General features: G+C 42.5%; 1 protein-coding gene across 2 annotated transcripts in view; it reads right to left on the bottom strand.

The window, feature by feature from the left end:
- PTPN14 (protein tyrosine phosphatase non-receptor type 14) overlaps positions 1-15,216 on the bottom strand; it is a 183,451-nt gene that overhangs the window by 111,788 nt on the left and 56,447 nt on the right. Inside the window, exons 1-2 of one of the 2 annotated variants that reach the window (XM_043923279.1) lie at positions 10,823-11,069; positions 462-783 (exon numbers count right to left, since the gene is read on the bottom strand). In XM_043923279.1, the coding sequence (XP_043779214.1) occupies positions 462-635 (174 nt within the window). In that variant the 5' untranslated portion in view covers positions 636-783; positions 10,823-11,069. Of the gene's footprint in view, positions 1-461; positions 784-10,822; positions 11,070-15,216 lie in introns of those variants that run through there. The other variant, XM_043923278.1, reaches the window with a different exon arrangement.

Below are 15,216 nucleotides of genomic sequence, written 5' to 3'. Positions count from 1 at the left end.
AAGCTTCAATGGTCATGCTCACTATAAATGCTTTTTTCTTTCTTTTTTTCTTTTACCCTCTTTGAAGAGGGGAGTATAGAAACAAACAAAAAATAAAAGCAGCTACATCCACCCTGTATGTGGGAGTTTTCTCCTTGATATGTAGCTGGAACATCAAAACCCCAGCTACCCCACTTGATTGGAGAGGAGAATCTCCTTACAGCCTTCTCATGGGCTGAAAACAAAGGGGAGCTGCCATACACTCACCCCTATTTCCTGCCCCCCACCGCCCCCAGTCCCGTGCAAGCTCTAGGAGGTATCCTTGCTCCTCGCAGCATCAGAGCAGGCCCCCGCATCCACCAGAGGTGTTAGGATGGAGGCCACGCTGGGGATTACAGGATGCTTGGAAAGCAGGCTGAGGCCGACAAGCCGGTCCCCGGGGTGCGCTGTGGCCTCTCCACTACTCACACACGCGCCCTTACCTCCCGCAGCTCCAGCCTCTGGGCCACAGCCTCCAGGCACTCCTGCCCGGTGCTCTCCACAGACAGCGTGCACTCGATGACGCTGCTGTCCAGCAGGCGAATGCGCGTGACAAAGCAGTTCTTGCTCAGGACGTTGTAGCGCCGCGTCCGGCGCAGCTTCAGGCCGAAAGGCATGGCTCCGCAGGCCCGGGATGCCGCCCTCGTGCCCTGGCGCCCACGCCCCTGAGAAGGCCTTAGCAGCTTCGTGACGGGGCACTACCAGCCGTGCTCCTCCAGGTGCGGGAAAAGGCGTCCATGCCCGGCGTGGCGCTCCGGAGGGTCACTGCAAACACAAATGTGGCAGCAAGGTTAGGGCTGGAAGGAAAGCTCCGGGCGGCACACATTCCTCCCACAAGAGCACATCCCCCTGAGGCACAGATTCAAGAGCCTGCAAACTCTCATGCTCCCAAGCGCCTTGGTGGAACCCACGCACTTGACCTCATCTTACAAGGGTGATATGACAAGATCCACTTCATGGCTAGAGACACAGATGTTCAGAGGATTAAAAGGACTCATCCAAAAACCCAGGTGGCAAAGCCATATTCAAACCAATGTCTATGCAACTTCAATTCACACTTTTTTAAGAGATCATATTTCATTTATTAGACAGGCACAGACCAAAAAAAAAAAAAAAATAGTAATACCCATCACTGAGGAAAACGCTGGGTAATATTTTTTGGTGAGAGTGTAAACTGATGAAATGCTAAAAAACAAACAAAGCATGGTTCGGTTCAGTTCAGTTCAGCCACTCAGTTGTGTCCAATTCTTTGCAACCCCATGAATCACAGCACGCCAGGCCTCCCTGTCCATCACCAACTCCCGGAGTTCACTCAAACTCATGCCCATCGAGTCGGTGATGCCATCCAGCGTGGTTACTAGTAATATATAAAACTTTAAATGTATATATCCTTTTACTCTCTGAACTTCTACTTGAAGAAATATTTTCTAGAGATACATTTGTCCAAGTTTGGAAAGGATATCCACTGAAAAATTGTTTATATGTAACACTCCAGTATTCTGCCTGGAGAATCATGGACAGAGAAGCCTGGTGGGCTAGAGTCTAAAGGGCTGCAAAGAGTTGGACATGACTAATGCAACTTAGCATGTACAGGTAGCATAAAACTGAAACATTTTCTCTATCAACAGAGGATTGGTTACATAAGTAGTCCTATACCCACAGAGTGTAAAAATGTGTTACCACTGAAAACTGAGATAAATATATCATTTGCAAAGTTGTTTGAATTAGGCTAGGTAGCTAGTGTATTTAGTGTGGCAATCTAGGACATGGAATTAAATGGAATAAAAAAAAGCAAGATGCTTACTGTATGCATAGATTCCAGTTGCATAAAATTAAAAATATGTAGAGAAAGACATATTCTTGTGTATACATTAAATATTTCTGAAAGGATGCCCAGAAAGCTGTTGGGTGGCTGCTTCTTGGGAGAGAAACCTTTGACTTTTCTGTGTGTTCTAATAAGGATTTATTCTTAATCTACTTACAGAGTATCACTTTTATAATTGGAAAAATAGGTAACCAAAACATATGCTGCTAGATCACTGATGACAGAAGGAAAAGTTACTGTATTAACTCTGCTTGAGTTAAAAACAGAATATTTATGACAGCGCAGGTAAAGAAAATCTCTTTCAATGTATGAAAGTTGTGTCCCACTCTCCGTGACCCCATGGACTGCAGCCCGCCAGGCTCCTCTGTCCATGGAATTCTCCAGGCAAGAATACTGGAGTGGGTGGCCATGCCCTCCTCCAGGGGATCTTCCCGATGCAGGAACTGAATTCAGGTCTCCTGCCAGCAGGTGGATTCTTTACCCTCTGAGCCACTGGGAAGCTCCTTCAGTGCACACATGATATTTTAAATGATGATTGTTTCAGGTAAATAGAATTATGAGAGACTTTGTGGTTTAAATGTTCCTTGGACTACTCTTGATTTTCTGTTTTAATTGTCGTGAACACGGATTTAATGATCGGGAAAAACATAGTGAATAAAATATGTTTACTTAAGAACCAACCTTCTATAAAAACCACCCAACAGCTTGTATTGAAGTCAGTGTAACCATAAGGTTCGAGAAGTCTCAGATGAGCAGCAATACTTGGAGTTCAATAAGATATTTATATCTCATTGCCCCTCTTTACCCAGCTATCAGAAAGTTTGCTTCAAGTATCATTAACTTCAAATTTCTTAAGTTTCATCTCTATTCTTTTTTAGATAAACTTTTTATCTTATATTGGAGTATAGATGATTAACAATGTTCTGTTAGTTTCTGGTGTACAACAAAGTGATTCAATTAAACATATACGTGTATCCTTTCTCAAATTCTTTTCCTATTGAGGTTGTTACATAATACAGCCTGTCCGCTCAAGAAAGGAGGAGTGAAATCTGAACTTTTTTTTTTAACTTCGAAATATATTGTCTCATTTTAACCCCATTACCAGCTCTCTGGTGTTGACTTATAATCTCTATTTTACAGATGGAAAAAGTTCAATAATTTAGGCAATTCACTGACCCTGAACTTAAAATCTAATCTTGTTCCTCTTTTAACATTGTCTTTTTTTTTAAGACTTATACTTATTTTCTTATTTACTCTATTTTCTTATTTATTATTGGATGATAGAAAATGAAATGAATATGCATTCAATTATTAATTATAAATTAGTAATTAATGGTGAGTTAGCCTGCAACTTTTTTTTTAAGAAAAAGTGAATTCATGAATTCTTTAATGTACTTAAAATCACAGCTGTATCCTTTTCTCACCAAATATTTAGACAGATGTGGGGAACCACCCTATTCTCATTTTGGTCCTTTACAAAATGCTTGATGCAAAAGCCCATCACCAAACTACACCAAATTTAACTCACTAATAACAAGATTTACTGACCCCCAGATGTCCTATGAATGCCAGTGATATCAGTATTGCCATGGACAACACGAGAATGAAATAACAACAACAAAGGCAGCTTTACCACCCGCCCTGTGCCAGCAACGCTCTCACTGGAAGGTTTCCAATGCTCTCATCTTCCAAAGAAGCCAGACATGTCCACATGGCCTCTCTGTGCAACTTTCTGTTTCCCGTGAAGCACAGAACCATCTCCTGTTCATATGATCGTTCTGTTAATTTGATTCCCTAAGTCAGGCAGCCTTTCGGCCCGTTCCACACAGAATCACCTCTGAGCCCCCTAACACTTGGATAGACAAACAGGAATAGCTACTTGCAGGAATTCTTGAATTAATAATTCTAATGGCTTCAATATTTAGAAATCACTCCTTGTCAGAAATCACCCCAGGCCTCAAGCCAGGAGGTTGTCAGGACACAACCCTACAACACAGCCAAACACACTCCCGAGCCTCCCTGGGCCAGCCTCTGATGTCTGCCCTCGGCACATTCCTTAGCGTGACAGGTACATGTTTTATGAAGGCTTAAAATACATATGCGAGCGACTTGGGCTTGGTAAAATAGATGAATGTTTCTAAAGCACTTTATGTTGGCAGAGTGTCGTGTTTACCTCCAAGGTAGGCCAACCTGATGATCTCCTGATATCGGCAGAAAAAAACACGGAGGGACCCACCCAAAAAAGGAAAAAAAAAAAAGAGTATCAGAATTCAACTATGGAGTCCTCAAAGAGTTTACTCCTCTCACATTTCCATGAACTTGCTAAAACACAGGGCAGAGGACATCAAGATTCAATTCCTATATTGAAAAACTAGAGAGCCTCAGAGAGAGAAAAATATTTGCTCTGTGGGCACAAGTCACATTTCTCATCCTGGGCCGGGCACTTTACCTTTGGGTGGGGCACTTTGAACACCTAGGAAGGAATGCGGCTGGCTTGGTGCACATTTATCCCAGCCACTGCTAAACACAGTCCCTGCTTTTAAATATATATTTGACAGGACACAATCCATAATACAACAAGATAAAAAGTACACCATACAACAAAGTACACAGACAAACACTGCTTTTATAATGAACAAAAACACACAAATAAACAGGAAAAAAAGTAAGTTCACCAAAATGACTGTTATCTCAGGGCCCCATGGTGATGGTATCAAGCATAAGTCTCATTTTATACTTCATATATTGTACAATCGTCCATCAGTTTCTGCAGGAAATTGGTTCTAGGACCTCAACAGAGACCAAATTTCAAGGATGCTCAAGTCCTTATGTAAAATAAAATAGCACAATGTTTACAAAGAACCTATCTTACACTTTAATTCATCTCTAGATTACTTACAATACCTAATACAATATAAATGCTATGGAAACAGCTGGCCAGCCTGGCAAACTCAAGTTTCGTTTTTTGGAACTTTCTGGAACTTCCCTTTTCAAAAATATTTCTGATCTGAAGTTGGCTGAACCCACATATGTGGCTCCTGTGGCTACAAAGGGCCAACAGCATTTCTCAATTGTTTTAACATTTTACAACTGGCTTATTTTTGTAACTAAAGATTTTTTTTTTTTAATACGCTACAGAAGATGATACATCAGGTGCAACATCTGACAATACAGCTCCTAGAAAATACCTATTTTAAGTTTTAAAGAACTTTTGAAATCTTCAGTTTTCCAGACACTTGCCAGGTAAACTGTCAACAAAAAAGCTTAAAAGAAAACTGGTATGGTTCCTCTGAAAGTCAATGTCATGAAAAAAAAAAAAAATTGAACAGGAAGGATTGGAGACAGACTGCTCCAGAGTAAGAGAAATTCTGGAGTTCTTAAAACAAAATGCAATGTGTGACCTTCATAAAACCGAGCTTGGGAAATAAAATAGTTATAAAACACACAAGACATTAGGGAAATCTGAAATAGGGAGTAGAAATGAGATGATACGAATGTTTTATGGTTTTCTTCTTTTTCAATAGTGGAATTGTGGTTATGTTCATCCCAGATTGCTCAGTGGTAAAAAAACCTGCCTGCAATGCAGGAGACACGGGTTCGATTCCTGGGTCAGGAAGATCCCCTGGAGAAGGAAACGGCAACCCACTCCAGTATTCCTGCCTGGGAAATCTCACGGGCAGAGGAGCCTGGCGGGGTCTGTGGGGTCGCAAAGAGTCGGACACAACTTAGTGGCTAAACAACAGCAACATTATACATTTAGGTGTAAAAAGTCACTCACTTAACAGAAAGAGAGGGAATTCCAAATGAGCTGAGCATTTCTAAGATTCAAAGTTTAATTTCAGGGAACAGGACACACTCAAACCTTGCTGGGAGAACTGGATTCATCCAGAGAGGCCTAGAGAGAGTGTCAATTATTTATCCTCAGGTTACTCATCCACAAAGATAAACTCAACCTCAGATTGTGCTCAGTCGCTCAGTCATGTCCGACACTCTGTGATCCCATGGACTGTAGCCCACAGGCTCCTCTGTCCATGGGATTCTCCAGGCACAAGTGCTGGAGTGGGTTTACTCACCTGTGAAGATAATCTCTTCCCCAGGTGTTTGTGAGGTGCCAGTGAGAAAACGTTTCCTGGGTGTGCTCAGTAAGTGTGGGCATTTTCCCCTCCTATGCCCCTAGCCGTGAGCTGGCTTTGCTGAAGGATAGCAGAGCAGGTATGTTTCGAAAGGACTTGAGGATCTTGGCACCTACTGTGGACAAAGTCTTTTAAAAGGGAAAACAGGCAGGGACTTCCCTGGTGGTCCAGTGGTGAAGACATCGCCTTCAAATGCAGGCAGTGTGGGTTAGATCCCTGGTCAGGAAACTGAGATCCCATATGCCTTATGGCAAAAAAAAAAAAAAAAAAAAACATAAAAAAGAAACAGTACTGTAACAAAGTCAACAAAGACTTTTAAAATGGCCCACATCCCTCCCCCGCCCCCCAAAAAAATTTAAAAAGAAAAAGGCAAAACAAAGAATATAAAGTTTAGCATGAAGCAATGACAATTCCGTGGTGAAACCTGACCAAGTGCAAAACAAAATCATGATCTCTCCCAGCACTGCACCCTTGCCAGCCCCCTGACTCTGACATCTGGAGCAGAAATGAACCATTTAGGAGAAATGTCCCATTACCAGCCCATCCTCAGTGGGTCAGGGTCAGAAGACTGGCATCTCAGGCGATAACGTGTATAGAGTGTGTGGTGTCAGCGACTGGTTTGGGGTTTGGTTTCTTTTGCTTGTTTTTTGGTAGAACGTTGATTCTAAACTGTCTTTGGTTTTATAACCCATTTGGCTGTGTCTCTAAAGCTGCAGGCACATCCCAGTCTCTCTCACACTGAAGAATCTCCCATAGGCCTCTGGGCTCCCAAGTAACATCCTGAAAGGAAAGATCTGTGTCGCATTCAGCTCTGTGGTCCCCTGTGATCCAGAAATGGAGCTCTGGCCATGGCAGGAAGAATGAATCCTGAAAACAGTTGAGATTTTTGAAACCAAGGTAGGACAGGCATCTCCAGATGCCCTCAGTGAGACTGGAGGAATCTGGAGCCTCAGAGAGGATGGACTTGAGGAAGCTTCAGAGAGGCTTAAACCGTGGGAAAAATGGCATGAGACATTATTTACCTCCCTGGTGCTTCTTGGGGGAAAAGTTTTACCCAGATTTCTAAAAGTTCTGCTTTTCCAGCCTTTGATGTGCCATATTCCAGGGGTGGTCTTGAAGACAAGAAGGATGCCATATGCCCGGAAGCTCTCTGCAAAAACTACGCTGGAACTACTGATGGGTCAGTGTTTCAGTGCGCCCGTGACTGCTGAAAGCAATTTGTTGGGATATTTGCTCTGTAAACACCCCACTCCTTTCATGTAATAGGCAACAGTAAGAGAGAACGTACAGAAAGCTTTAAAGTCACTTCTAAAACCCACTCCTGACTATTCCATCAGATTTCCCAAACCTCTAACATGTACATATCCATCTTTAACTATCAGCTGTGAATATCTTGTACTTTATACTCCTTTTATCTGAACATATCAGTGAAAATCCTGCCAGTTAAAAACACAAAGCTTCATCATCGTACAGAAAAAATTATTTGGCTGATCTAATAAATCTTTAAATATGATGGGCTAAAAGTAGAGAGATCTTTCATAATGTCAACCAAATGCAGCTTAATCTTCTTTATTAAATTACCTGTATGGCGTTTAGAAAAATGAAAGACAGAAATTAAAACCCAAATCTTCAAGACGGTCATCACACTTTCTCTTGCATCCTCATGCTATATTACATATACTAGCCTTCTTTCCCCACCCCCCCACCCCCAGATGTAAGTTCTGAATCACTAGCAGAAGCTAACTGTTGTTCAGCTGCATTCTTTATTTACCAACAGCTTCTGGAATCTTTCCAGCATTCCATATTATTATAACTCCCAAGCACACCTCACAGAACTATGTAACCCTGGTCTGGGTGTGCGAAGGGAAAAACTGATGTAACTCACATATCCTGTGTATAAACCTGCATAAGGCACAGCTTGGTTTTGAAAAATACGATGTCATTTTCCTAAGGGGAGTTTTAAAAAAGCATGGGGTGAGAGGGGATGAAAATGTCTTCTCTGACTCCCTATTTGAAGGACAGCAGAAAGGAGGGAGGGTGGGGTGAAACAGGAGACTGGGTTTGACACATGAACACTACCATGTGCAAAATAGAGAGCTGGTGGGAAGCTGCTGCATCACACGGGGAGCTCAGCCCGGCGCTCTGTGATGACCAGCGGGGCGGGGTGGCGGGGGCTGGGGCGGGAGGGGGGTTCGGGAGGGAGGGGATACATGTGTACTTGCAGCTGATTCACTTCATGGTACAGCAGGAACTAACACAGCACTGTAAAGGAATTAGAAAGAATAGCAGAGAGGAAGCTCACTTTGTTTAGTAAAAAATCAGACTATTAGTTTCTACTATAAATTTGACATATACCCGTATGTCAAATTCTTTTTAGCCAAATACAATTTTTGTGCAAGGTCTGAAACACAAATCTCTACCTTTCAGTTGCTAAACAACTACAACAACAAAAACAGAATGGCCATCTTTTAAAATCCCTTTATTTCTCTTCCCACTGGATGGATTTCAAACATCCAGCGGTGAGATGCAAGAAATGTGTCCAAAAACACATTTTCCAACATTCCCATGCACTAACTATGTAGTTGGCCTTTCAAGTCTTTTTTAAGCTGTATTTAAAGTGAGAAGAAAGGTTCCTATTATAAGGCCCCATGACAGGGGTACCTCACCCACAGGAAAGGTAGCTACACAGTCACATCTATGCAGAATGTGGCTGAAAATCAGGAAACAGAGCCAAAACAGCCTTTGAGCATTCAAATATCACAAGGCCCTTAAGTCCAACATCATACACTTTTGCTTCGGGAAACAGCACTCTCACAGTTCATTCGTTCTAACTTTACATATCTTTATACAGCTAAATCCGCCCTTAGATTCAAAAGGGATAAGGAAAAGCACCTTGACAGGGCATAAAATCAGCAACGAGGGAGGTGACAGATAAACTGTAAAAAGACACTAGTGGTAAAGAAACTGCCTACCAATGCAAGAGATGCAGGAAGCGTAAGTTCGATCCCTGGGTTGGGAAGATCCCCCTAGAGTAGGAAATGGAAGCCCACTCCAGGATTCTTGCCTGGAGAATCCCGTGGACAGAACAGCCTGGCGGGCTCCAGTCCAGGGGGTCACAAAGAGTCAGACACGACTGAGCATGCGCACAACAGCTGTATCAAAAACACTCTGCAGTAAAAGGGAATGATTAAATAACATCCAGTGGACTCTGGTTAAGAAGGCAGAAAATGAATATATATATAAACAGTCCCATTCATGGTGGTTAAAAATAACAAGAAAAAAAAAAGGTTCTTGAGAAGGTAAAGCTTCTGTTACTTGAAATCATTTTTTTTTTTTTTTTTTTTTGCCTTAAGCAAGTGGTTCCCTTTTATTTCTGCTCTTACACTCAGAAGCAAACCAGTTCCAAGAAGTCAGATGCTGCCATTTTTAACTGAGGAAAGGAGAAGGAGAGAGGAGGACAGGGAGATGTGGAGAAAGAGGAGGAGACCTTCAAAAGGCAACTCTGGGAAAACAAGCAGTTTCCATTTTTTATTTAGCTAAACTTTAAAGGCATTCAAAGTACCTCCTGAATATTTACAAATGAAATGATGCGGTGTTTGGAATTTGCTTAAAAGGAATGGGGTGGGGGAACTCGGTGGCGGGGGGGGCGGGGGGGGCGGGGGGGGGGGCGGGTACAGGTGAAGCAATACTGGCCTCCTGGCCACGAGGAGACAGGTCTTAAGGGTTGGAGCCAAGCATGTCAGGGCCCAGACCACTCTCTACAGCTTTGTGCTTCCCATCTTTTCCATATTAAAAAGCTTTTTTTTTTTTTTTTTTAATAAAGAAGTATTTCTTAAATGGTACTTTGAAAGTAACCTGGTATAACAGATAACAGTGCCTACTTTGCAAGAGGTGTTTTACAGAAAAATAGGGTCAATATTTTCCCTCCAACCCAACCCCTCTTGCCCTTCCAAAGTAAACCTTGCATCTAAGTAGATCAAATTGATAGCGGAGTTTTTCATTTTTAAAGGATGACAGGAATAGCTCTTTTGGTAGGTAAAATGACAAGTTGGATAAAATACAGAGAACAATCAATCAGGCATAAGATAAGGGATTCTTCTCCGTCCAACTTGCATAATCACCTGTATCAAAATACCTGACTCGGGTTCACTCCTTAAAGGAGTTCTCTCTGTCTATTCATGCCAGGAATGCTTTGTCCTAAAGACTCCACCCTTCTTTGAGAGACCGTAGAATCTGCAGCTCTCAATTCCAGCTCTTTCTTCTGTCAGTGTCTACACCCACAGCATGGTGATGTGTGTCCTGGAATGTTCACGCCAATCACAGCCAGTGACCAGACTGGGCGATTCCTGCAAGTGTCAGAACATGAAGAAGGCAAGGATGGGCACCTCCATGTTTAAAGGAGATTCAAGGCCAGGGGTGCCCCACTGAGCTTTAACTCCAAAGGCCCTAGGAGATGGCGCCTCCTAACACCCCATTTCACAGGATAGGGCATCCAGGTTGGACAGCTCAAGATCTCGCCAGTTCCTAATGACGCTATCGGACCCGCCACGTTCTTACTCAAGGAACCATTCTAATAAAATCCAGGAAGCAGGCTGGAAACCATGACTTGGTGATAGAAAAATGACAATGACAGAAGCAAGCCACCACATTCTACAGGAGAACTGCGACATGCCCTCTGCAGTCTGACGCTGCTCCCCCACAGATCCATGACTCAGACATGGCGGAGACAGACCCTGAGGCGGGCGAGCCATTTTCAGCCCTAGCATGTTCTATCCAGAGGCCACGGCAGCAGGATCAAGGTCCTGTTTGGCCCACAGCACACCCCCCTACCCCTGAGGCCTCTTACCTAAATGGCTTTCTTCCCACACTCCTGGTCTGTGGTCTATGCCACCCAGTGGGGTGATCCTAGCAGGTCACACACAACCTCTTCAAAAACCAATTTCAGAAACAATCGCAAGAGCCGCCACCGAGGTTTTCCAGCCTGGTTATGTGACTCACTTGTGAAAATTTAAAAAAAAAACGGCTGAAGGTAAACACACCTTTCACTTGCTTCACCCCCCTGCCCTTAGGATGAACACCCTGAAGGGGCTGATGAAGCTGATGAAGAGTAGGGGCTCTTCATGAGAGACTGCAGCAAGCGAACCCCCTCAGCCCAGTTTCCACACCTCCCTTTCCTCTGCTTCCTTCCTGCCCTGAGTTCCCTGGACTTCCCTCGCAAGTCCAGGGCTTTCGGATGGGAGGACTCATCTGTGTCACTTCCTCTGCAGAGGCGGCGGCCAGGCATCTCTGCCCATTCTCTACCCCCCGGGTCTGTGCACCCAGCGCTGGCTTCCCTGGGTGCATCGCCTTGTTCCTGAGTCTCTCCAGCCCCATCAGTGAGCCTCGGCCCGATATGGAGTCATTTCCATGCACAAGCCACTTAAAAGCCGCCTCACTTTCTGCATTTGTAACATGGTGTTGATAAGAGTCCCACCCCTCACAGAGCTGTTGGAGGAATGACAGGAGTTAAGCAACATTTAGGGGGCTGGCCCAGAGCCTGGCATGTGGTTCGCAGTGCGTCTGTCTGCTCTCACTGCCCTTGTTACTGTTATTTCACTGAATATTGCAGGAGGCCCAAGAAAACCCAGACTATTGCTAAGTCCCCAAAGAGTTAAAACAAACAAAACCTGTTTTCCAACAAATCAATGGTTTTAGAATGTTTAAAGTCAAGACTATTCATCATAAGGAGGCAAAACATGAATGAAAAACAAGCAATTACCGATCCCGCTGATGGAGAACCATGACAGGGCGCCCAGTGAGTTTCAGCTATGTGACCACCCCAGTGAGTCAGGAAGCCAAGTGGGTTCTAAAATATTATAATACAATCACCTCTCGCGAGCCAAGATGCTGAATCAAGGGGGAGAAAGAATGAAAACAGGTATGAACTAGTGTCAGCTGTCAGAGAGTTGCATAATCCCAACTGATGCAATCAAATGTTAATTACTAATGGGAGAAAACAAAGCTTCTACATATTGACAGATGGTCATGCGACAAGTATGTCCCTTCATGTAGGAAGACCATGTACATATATGCACCAATGCATGGCCAACTCACCCTAACTGTCCTTTCTTCTCTTTGTCCCTTACCTGGTAGGCAGACACACACACAGTGGGTACTTGGTAAAACTTATGTTGTACTAAGTAGTTCTGAGTGACAAAGATCTGTCTACCTCTAGCATAGCATAGTAACTTCACTGTTGTAAAAACATTTTCTTCGTGTTAGGATCAGTGACCTCAAACCTGAAGATCTGCTCAGCTGCCTGCATCTCGCAAAGCAAGTCTGGACCTTGGGAAAGGAGATACTGCACATGGGCTGACCCTTCGACTGCACAGGGGATGTCTGTGCCCCGTAGGGGGTGAGCCCCATTAGGACCAGGAGGGCAAATGTCAAGTGCTTCAGTTCACAAGTGGGACTTTTAGCTCTTATAAACTGAAAAACTTACACATGTACAATTCTAACAATTCATATCTAACAAATATAGCAAAGACTCTACAGAGTAAATCTCATTCAAGAGGCCCCCTTTTGCTCTGATTTATATTTTAAAATGTTAAGGAGTCATATTCTGACTCAGCAATGCCACTTTGGGGAAACTAACTGGAAGTAAAAGCAATGGATCTTAAGGTTACAAGCAAGGATGCTGCAGTAAACATCATCTATAGCAGAGAGTGGGAACTAAGAACAACCCCTAGTAGAGTTATGACCAAATAAATTCTGTAATTGTCACATTATTTTTGGTATCATGCAGTTATTAATAAATTAGGAATATCTGAACCTATGAACTCAGAGCAACACCCATTAAAAATTCTATAACTATTGGCTTCCTGGAAAAGTTGAAAAAAAGGGGAAAACAGACCACAGCCAGTCATCTTGAACGTTTCTGCTTATACAAGCCTGGAGAAAGGTGAAGAACATTTCCATCCATCTTCAGAGAGATGAAGGGCAAACAGAACATCTACTTTGTCTTTATAGCTTTTGGAGTATTAATACTGTATTAGACCCCCCAAAAAAATTTACTTTAAACCACTTAGTCTCTGCCTCTCCTAAATACCATATGAAGGAAATTTGGAAGCAGTCTTCCTTCAGGAGTAGTCTTACATCAGCTATCATTTATCACTTCAGTCATGGCATCATGTGAGTGATTAGTTACTATGTGCCAAAACTGAGCTAAAGACTTTTCATGCATCATATCAATTAATCATCACAATCCCAATCTATAGGTAAGACAACAGACTATACAACCTGGCCAGTCCCAAAGCAAGCAGGTGCCAGAGGCTCCCTCCAAAGTCCAGTCTTTCACCATTAGACTACATGGCAAGACGCACATTTGCCATATATGCCCTCTTGATAAATATCAATATTTAGAACACTGTCTCACTAACCATATGGCTTTCAGCATCATATATAATCATCCCTTGAGTAAAAGCAAAAGGAAAAAAGTCACTTGGGGTCAAGCATTCCTTTTCAAAATCAGAACTAATTAAAGCCACTTAATCACAAGGCTTCCCTTGTGGCTCAGCTGGTAAAGAATCCACCTGCAATGCAGGAGACCTGGGTTCGGTCCCTGGGTTAGGAAGATCCCCTGGAGAAGGGAAAGGCTCCCCACTCCAGTATTCTGGCCTGGAGAATTTCATGGACTATATATAGTCCATGGGGTCACAAAGAGTCGGACATGCCTGAGCGACTTTCAAAGCCATGTAAATTGTGGAACGTGCATGAATTTTCATTCTTTTGAATTATTAGAGTTAGAAATGTCATTCTTTTTCTCCCTTTAAAACTTTTAATAATCTTTAACACTTTGTGTTTATAAATTAAAAGAAAATTGGAAATTATAGAAAATTAAAAGGAAAAAATAAAAGTCACTCATAATGTCATGACTCAGATCAACATAAAACTTTTGCCCATTTTATCCCATTCTTTTAATTAAGTATAAATTTGTTTACATAGTTGGGATTGTACAACATTGAGCTGTTTCTTTCTTTCTCACTCCTACTTTTTATCTTCCCATATTACTGAAAAATTTTCAAAAGCAAGTTTAAACTGTTACATCATATTCTATGGGAAAGATCAACATTTCTCCATTGCTGAAATGTTAGCTTGGTTCTGACTTTTTGCCATTGGTAAAGAAGATTTGCCTAAACCTCTGATCATTTTTTTACAGTAGATAAGAGGGAGTGTTATCAAGTCAAAAGCTATACGTTTTTAAAAGTCTCATTGTATAATTCTAAATCGATTCCCAAATGACTATAAAATGCAGAAACCATGACAAACTGCTAAGACTTCCAATTCTTCACCTGTACAATGACTGAAATACCTTTGTTTTCTTAAATACTGTAATAAAAAGCTATATAATAAAACAGAAAGAAATTAAACTTGGGAGTCAAAAGCATAAAGATTAGGTTAAAGCTTCCTTCCCCTACGGAGTTACCATCAGCACAACTCCCCCCAAATCTGAAAAACCTCAGAAAATGAACATTTCAACCCAAAAGGGAGACATCAAAGCCGCAAAGCGCCATGTGACAAGAGGTCTGGGCAACAGAACGCCTCCCAATATCCAGCCTGTGATAAATGGGATCCCCTCTCTCCAGAGCTACAGTGCTGTAACAGAGCAGCAGTTCTAAGGATAGCTTTTGAGAAACGGAATACGTTGCCCTCCATCAAGAGGTAACCATGGAAATTACTTGGCCTGAACATCAAATGACTGTACTTCCTTATATTTATATATCATTTCCTCAAAAACTATTATTCACTCAGCACAGACTACTGATTGTGGGAAATCCCAAACAACAAGTAAAGACACCCTCTCTGCCTACCGAGTGGTAGGAAATGCTAGGTAAGGATAAAAACCAAGAGCAGCCGATGCTCGGAGCCGCTGTAAAGAGATCAGCCCAGACAGCAAGGGCAAGAAGGAAAGGAGTAGATGAAAACGCACACCAGCGACCTGGAGACTGTTTTAGGCTTTAGGATAACCTACAAAAGATAGAAAGGAAAATGACAAAGGTTGGTGGCTCAAGAAGAGCTTCAAGGATAGAGAGGTCCTTGAAGGTGGAAGGTGATGTTCAAGCTCATTTTATTTCACATAAACACAAGATTTGAGACAGAAGCAAAGGAAGGTCCAAACATACAGCACAAGAATAAAAATTAAAACACTATTGCTCTTACTATCACATATGGTATTTTGAAACTGTCTCATTTACTCAAACA

This window comes from Cervus elaphus, chromosome 14 (assembly GCF_910594005.1).
Source record: "Cervus elaphus chromosome 14, mCerEla1.1, whole genome shotgun sequence".
NCBI classification, from domain to species: domain Eukaryota; kingdom Metazoa; phylum Chordata; class Mammalia; order Artiodactyla; family Cervidae; genus Cervus; species Cervus elaphus.
Note: the sequence above shows the minus strand (reverse complement) of the source record. Positions and strands in the feature narration are given on the sequence as shown.